General features: G+C 50.2%; 4 protein-coding genes across 4 annotated transcripts; 2 read left to right on the top strand and 2 right to left on the bottom strand.

The window, feature by feature from the left end:
* Positions 1-2,009, bottom strand: BO80DRAFT_503852 (SET domain-containing protein). The gene is made up of 4 exons (XM_025724402.1): positions 1,647-2,009; positions 1,011-1,537; positions 360-948; positions 1-274 (listed from the first exon to the last, which is right to left on the bottom strand). The coding sequence occupies exons 1-4, from the start codon at positions 1,941-1,943 to the stop codon at positions 194-196; spliced, it is 1,494 nt and encodes a 497-aa protein (XP_025572903.1). The 5' UTR covers positions 1,944-2,009; the 3' UTR covers positions 1-193.
* Positions 2,010-2,156: 147 nt separating this feature from the next.
* On the top strand, positions 2,157-2,740 carry BO80DRAFT_411977 (uncharacterized protein). The gene has a single exon (XM_025718000.1). The coding sequence runs from the start codon at positions 2,317-2,319 to the stop codon at positions 2,734-2,736; it is 420 nt and encodes a 139-aa protein (XP_025572902.1). The 5' UTR covers positions 2,157-2,316; the 3' UTR covers positions 2,737-2,740.
* A 126-nt stretch (positions 2,741-2,866) lies between these two features.
* BO80DRAFT_152902 (Ygr210 GTPase family protein) lies at positions 2,867-4,946 on the bottom strand. Its single transcript, XM_025713805.1, has 11 exons — positions 4,820-4,946; positions 4,705-4,762; positions 4,628-4,637; positions 4,257-4,525; positions 4,099-4,192; positions 4,018-4,049; positions 3,750-3,961; positions 3,491-3,696; positions 3,259-3,438; positions 3,086-3,206; positions 2,867-3,024 (listed from the first exon to the last, which is right to left on the bottom strand). The coding sequence occupies exons 1-11, from the start codon at positions 4,853-4,855 to the stop codon at positions 2,998-3,000; spliced, it is 1,245 nt and encodes a 414-aa protein (XP_025572901.1). The 5' UTR covers positions 4,856-4,946; the 3' UTR covers positions 2,867-2,997.
* Positions 4,947-6,139: 1,193 nt separating this feature from the next.
* Positions 6,140-6,918, top strand: BO80DRAFT_386966 (uncharacterized protein). Its single transcript, XM_025717037.1, has 2 exons — positions 6,140-6,472; positions 6,527-6,918. Exons 1-2 carry the CDS (start codon positions 6,359-6,361, stop codon positions 6,842-6,844), a joined length of 432 nt encoding a protein of 143 aa, XP_025572900.1. The 5' UTR covers positions 6,140-6,358; the 3' UTR covers positions 6,845-6,918.
* The last annotated feature ends 55 nt before the right edge of the window (positions 6,919-6,973 follow it).

Below are 6,973 nucleotides of genomic sequence, written 5' to 3'. Positions count from 1 at the left end.
ATGTGTATTGGAATTACTTTCAATACGGGGAGGATGCGGAAGGATCGTCGCGTGATGGGGTCTTATAGGTTCCTGCCGGAGGCAAGTGAGTCATTTGTTAAGTAATGATGATATGGTTATATAAGGTGAGAGTTTATCGGGTTCTTGGGAGGAAGGGGTCTGTGTGTGGAAAGTCAAGTCACGTTACATCCAGTCAGGAGAAATCCTCCTCAATATCATCTGATTGTTGGGTGAGATAGGTGCTGACAGCGGGGCTTGTCATGAGAGTTTCTCTCTGTGTCATGGGTGGTAGTAGTTAGTATGTGGATTTTGATGAGACTACGGGGTCGAGACGCAGGGGCTAGAATAATAGCACGTACCTGTTTGACAAGGTCCTCGATCCCCCGTTCCATCAGCTTAGACTCCAACTCTCGCAACTTGAGGACCGTCTCAAACACCTCCGGTCTGAACACGGCTCGCATGTCCTCATTGTCGCGGATCTCGGAAATCATCAGATCGGTCTGTCGCAGGACGAAGAACTGTGTCTCAAGTCGCTCGAGAATGAGCACCACCGCACGAAGCTGGTAGACGTCCCAGCGGGGATCTGCTGCTAGGAGGTCTTTGAGACAATCCGGGCTCTTCACATCCTCTCCGTTCCAGGTGGCTTTGAGTTCGCGGCCCCCGTCGTTCGTCTGAAGTACGCTGAAGTCCAGCCCGTCTTCCTCGTTGACACAGGCCCACCAGATGATGGGACTGTCCCAGGTTGTAGCAGCGTTTGTGTTCGAGTCGGTGGAGGACGTAGATAGTTTGACCCCGGGTGCATCTTTGCAGAATGCTTTCTTGGCGATTTTTAAGGGATCGTCGTCTGGGATATCCAGGTCGAGGAAAATCTGTTTTGCATCGGTTGTCTGCTTGTCGAGGAAGCCATAGGAAAAGATCATCTCGGAGGCGGGTTTCTCGTCGCCATACCTTTGATCCATCATTGTTAGCATGAATCATCATCAGGCAATTAGGATGCAGTCGGCACTCACGAGATAGTGACTTCGTCATCAACCCGCAAATTTCTCGCAGGACGCAGCTGCAATACAGCATTCCCACCCGCATCTTCATCATAAAACGCCTTGACTGTTTCTCCAGAAGCATGATTTGCCATATCAATGCACGGGACCATCGCATGTCCATTCCGCGGTAGATCCACCATCCGTGACCGGTACAATGCATCGACATATTTCCAATCCTCGAACGTCAACTTCCCCGTATCTTCATCCCACCAATACTTCCCACACCAAGACAAGCCCTCCGTGCTTTCGCGCAGGTGCTCAAACTCCTTCTCAAGAGAGGCGATCTTGGCATGCACAGCCAGCCTCAATGAAGACCCCCGCAGTAGCTCCAACTCCTCTTCCGTGTAGAAGGTCGGCAGTATTATGGCAGACGGCATGTACTTCATATACTCGGTCCACGGACTCGACAGTCCTATCTGATGGCGCTCGTGCGCATAATCAGGGCTAGAGTGCGTAAGTTGCACGAGTAGGAAGATCAAGATAGCGCCTCGAGCTGTCTGTACATATCAGCACCGGGTCCCAGAGCCCACTATCCCATCCCGCCACCGCTACCAAAATATAGCATTCACATTATCAAGACCCATGGAAGTTGAAATAAGGACCTACTCTTCCAAAGTCTCCAACGGCTTCTAATACCTCACGGAGCTGTCTATCGGATTTGGCGTAATTTTCGACAAAGCCCTGGGAAAGGACTAGATCGGACGGAACCCGGAGAAGGAGCTCCGGCTCGACTACATCGCTTTTAGGCTCTTCGCTGGATCGTACCTCTGTTGCAACAATTGCAGATCCCTTGTCGGTGCCATCGTCTGCGCGCAGCTTGCGGAAAGCGATGCCCTTGACGGTGACTCCGTTGAGCTTGGTCCAGGGGGGTAATGTCTCAATTGGAAGGTAGTTGTGCTTCATTTTAGCTGGGGTTAAATTAAGGTGCGATACTCTTGCATGGGTATCTGGACAACGTTGCTATGCTGCATGACATGCGATGGGCAGGTCAGGTGTTTGGTGTTGTTGTTATCGATAAGAAAGGTGGAGCTGGGTGCCCTAAGCCCTACTAGCCTGAAGCAGCTGCATGGTTTCATTGCGGCATGTAGACGTCATACAAAGGTGCTCGGGCCGGTTCTCCAGGCGATTTGATCAAGCTCAGCTCGTTATTAATTGAAAGACGTGGGAGACTTGATTCTGTTCAGACGTATAGTCATTCTACAACAAGCGCGATAGTGATCTGAGAATAAAAGAACCCTTCGAAACCCACAGCTACTTCGGACAGTATAGCATCAGTATGCCTGCCAGCCCTCGCATTCCGTCTTCGGCCTCAAGACTTCAGAGTCTGCTCGTGCCTCGGCCCCCGACACCTTGTCTGCTTCCGCTACGTTCCATCTGGCAACCGGCTGCGATCCATACACCGAAAAGCGTGCAGGCTCGGTTTAACAGCGGCGTGACCAAAGACTGGAAGGGTACTGGGTCAGAGGATCACGCAGTGGACCGAACACAGAAGCGGGACACCACGGACCCAACGACGGATGCGTCGGCTTCAGTAATGAAGGACAGGGAGGAGAGCGAGGGGATTGCCAATAGCTCGAAACCTCAGGGAGCAACGGAGCGGGGGGGCACGAAGCATGGAAGAAAGGCAAAGCAAGAGCATCCAAAGGCACCAGAACCGATCATTGGAATGAATGATGAGAGAGGCCAGGTGAGTTGATTTCATTCAATCAGGACACAACGACACCAGTCTCTCCTTGATCTGCCAACTTTTCAAGAAATTCGCGAGCGATGGTCTCTCGGACAGAACTGGCTAACCAATATTGCTCTGATAGAAGGGCCACTAAGCGGAGGACCACCCCCCCTTGTCTGAACCTTAGGAATGGTTTATACGCTCACAAAAGATGCTCGGCTCCGAGTCATATAATCTCAAGCATTGTTTCATTATCACGTTGACTGTACATAAATTGAATAGCAGGATCTATCGGCCAGGTTTGAACGAGAGCACCTATATAGAAAGGTTTAGTTAGCCTTGGCAATGCGGATGAAAATCTGGTAGAAGCTCCTACATCATGCTTTCCTACTTCCACTATTTCGTCTTCTGAGACACGGATGCCACCAACTCCCTCAATGTAGGAGATGGGTACGTCGCCCATCACCTTGCGAGCAACATCGCCAACAGTGGTGTTCCTGTTCGGTGTTAGAAGGCCCACTTGAACAGGTATATACAAGAGATACTTACTTGCCAACAAGGACACAATCACGGAAAGCAGCTGTTCCAGCGCCGGATGAGAAGGTGTGGATGTTGCGGACTGGGAAAACCGGCACAAGTCCCAATATTTCTGCAGCACGTGAGAGGCACTGAACAACTCCCGTAGAACCGAAACGATACAGGACCATGTCTTTCAAGTTTTCAACGCGCCTAAGTCCATGTGAGCCCAGTCCTGCTGAAAGGGTGGAGGTTACCGTCATACGATTTCAGCTTCTCGTCCATTTCCTTGAGGCCGCCTCCATCAGGCTCACCCATTTCTATCAGATCCTCCCTCGTATCTAAGAACTCACTTCCCTCAACATATTTGATGTAACCCTGCTTGGCTAGTCTCCGGAGGAACACTTCTGAGATTGCAGAGCAGAGTACGATAGATTGAGGATCTTGCATCTTGGCGATCTTGCTAATGTTCTGGTTCCACCATATCAGTAACCATTCCAGATATGATTGGGAACATAACCAACCTTGTCCGCGTCCGGGTGATCGATCTTGTTCAAGGCGAAGACCGTGGGGAATTTCTCCGCAATGAATCCTTCAACAACTTTCTCCACGGTTTCGTCAGACCATTCCTCGAGAGGCTCCTTCAGTGCCATCCGGTCCAAGCATCGAGCAACAATCGCACTTGTACCTCCGTAACCAGAAAACTGGGCTTGCAAAGTCTCCACCGCCGTGGCCTCTGGTTCCGTGTCAACATCCGCAGGAAATTATTGGCCGTAGATTGACAAAACTTACTGACTGCGACGTGTCTTCTCTTGATAGAGCCCCTATAAAGTATCAGCCTGTAATTATGTAGACTCATAAACGCAGGCATACCATCTTTGCATAAGGTTTCCCAGCACCCAGCGCACAATCTCCGACCTCAGCCACTCAATATCTTGTGAAGGGTCATATCCTCGCGTAGCCTTTCCTGGATTTATAGAGCGTCATCAGCAAAGACTTTCCGAAAGTTGCTTTACATCGATATATCCAACCTTCTGCATCGGTAGTCCCACTAACGTCCACAACGTGGATCAATGCATCGGCATGACGCAGGTCATCCAAGAACTTGTTACCCAAGCCGCGTCCTTGGTGTGCACCCGGTACAAGACCTGCAACATCCAGAAGTTCGATCGGAACAGAGCGTCGTCCCTCCACGCATCCTCCATAGTTCGGTTTGCATTTATCAGAAACGTTGAATCGCTGGCAGGCGCACTCTATCTGGAGGTATCCAATGGCACGCTGAGGATCGATAGTAGTGAAGCTGCAATTTGCAAGTCAGAGAAGCTCTGAGAATGTGTTCTTTGTAAAGTCCGTAAAGCGATATCATTGTCGATAACAATAACGGTAGTCAGATTCAACGTACGGGAAATTTCCTGGACAACGACATGATATAAGTATGCGCTCCGGGATAACGGTAGAATGCAAATCCAAAAAGCTTACCGACTTTAGAAGAAGCATCTGTCAAACTATTTAATGTTGTCGATTTTCCGCTGGATGGCTACATGCCCCTCAATTCGATCAGCGGCATTTCGTACAAGGGAAAAAGAACCCAGACCTTTCCAACCAGCCCAATCAATGGATCTCTCGGCATCTTACAAAATGCGCAACGCGTCTAAGGTACAGAAACACGAAACAACGTCTGAATAAATTTTATTCCGTCTGATTGCCAGAAAATCGAGAAAGTCATTTCTGCATCAGCGGGGAGATGGTCAATTTCTGCCGTCCACCCTGGGAAGGCGGTCTGAGACACTGCGCCCGATCGAGACGCCGACTGTCCCTGAGTCGCTCCTTCCCCTTCCGGCGAACAAGCGTCACTTCGAGTTGTATTCTTGGCCAATGGCGTGCTTGGTGCTGCTGACGATGCTATCTCGCTACATCTAGGCATTTAGACCGGTGCAATCGCACTGGACTTGAGTGGTACATCGAACTACGCGCACAGGCAACATCCTTCTCCTGTATCAGTTGACGACAGTCTCGGATTGCGTTGTCAGGTCAACAGAAAGAAGAAAGAACAACGTCCTTGCGACGCCTTATACCACTACTGTGAAGTATACCCAAGCAGTTGCGATGGAGTCCACTGCTATGGAAATATCTAGTTTCCTGGTTAGGCTCGTCTAAAGTCCTATACCAGCTAGCAACCTGCAAGTATCTCGAAAATCAAGACCATAAATTGGTAGTATCGAAGTCCACGAGACTGTGTCGCAGCAGGCTGAGATCGGCAAGGTACCGCCATGACATGTAGACATGCTTTGATGACTCTGAGCGATATGTGCTTGCATCATACTCGGGACGCTGTGCTCCTTGGTGAATTTTCTCCTGCTGTCTTGTACATCAATTGCGCTCAGGATCCCTCGATACAAAAGGGTACGTCATTGACATGATCGCGAGCGATGCCCGATGGGGTGCATATCCAAGTCGGCGAGCACTGACCCGCCAGGAACTGCATAATGATGTTCCTGAGTTGTTCTATGCTTAGTATCAGATCTGGGATGGCATCATCAGCATGATGATCCCTTACACTTGGGCTCGGATCGCAGGATCCGCCGTCTCTTCACCGGTGCAGCAATTGGGAGAAGATGTAATTGTAATGGGTCAAGAAACTAGAGGAAGAAGAAAGAAGAAAGCATTATCCAGGAACCAGAATCCGCTATGCGGAGAACTGTCGTGGTTGCTAGCCAACACCAGGGGGCGCCAGGTCGCTGTCAACTGATGATATTCATCAGCCAATGAGGTGCACCCGTAAACAAGGTTGTCTTATTTGCTCATAGAGTCTCCATGATTATGAAGTGGACACAGTAGCCCCATGCTGAAAGGCTCAATGACTATCTCATGGCTGGGCTGGCTGGAAGGCGAACCAAGGTGAGGCCGGCTTGTATGACGTTAACCGCTACGACGTCACCAGCCATCCACAATCGGCTCTCGTCGACTCAAGTCCATATTAAAAGCAGCATGATCCCTTGAGACAGATCTATCAATCAATCAACACAAAGTCTCTCATCACAAGCAGTGTACCGCATTCGAACTACAACTTTTTACAATTCACACTACTACCACTTCATCCCTTCGTCCACCTCCCATCTCAACACCATCCAAAATGTCCGAACAGACCTTCCACACCACCACCCAGGACCTCCGCAAGGCTGAGTCCCATGCCTCTCACGCCGGTGCCGGCAACACCCCTAAGAACTCCAACATCTCCGCCATGAAGGTACTTCACCCATTTCGAACCTACTTCTCTGCCCCACGCTAACCTCGAACCCAGTCCATCGTCGACGAAAACAACTCTGGCAAGCAGGCCCAGATCGACAAGACCAAGGCCAACCTGCCCTTGCCTGATCAGCCTCCTGTGGCGAGTGACTGGAACTCCGCCGACCAGAGAACCGTCAACGTAGGTTCTGGCGGTCGCGAAGGACCCGTTTCCGGAGAGAACAACAGTGCCCTGCGAGAACCCGCGACTGCCAGCAGCAGTGTCCGGATCGATGGCAATGAATATCACAAGAACACGCAACCCATGAGTGGCGTTGGACGCCAGGGCAAGGATAACCTTGACGGTCTGCCCCGGGATGCTCTTTACCGGTAATTTGGAAGGGAGTATTGACTACGGCCCTATGCTATGTGTATTATTATGAATGAGCATTAATGAACAAAACGGATATACAATCATCATCCTCTCCTTCTCAATAACTTAGTAAATTCTGTAGACTACCAT

This window comes from Aspergillus ibericus, assembly GCF_003184845.1.
Source record: "Aspergillus ibericus CBS 121593 unplaced genomic scaffold BO80scaffold_34, whole genome shotgun sequence".
NCBI lineage: Eukaryota > Fungi > Ascomycota > Eurotiomycetes > Eurotiales > Aspergillaceae > Aspergillus > Aspergillus ibericus.
Note: the sequence above shows the minus strand (reverse complement) of the source record. Positions and strands in the feature narration are given on the sequence as shown.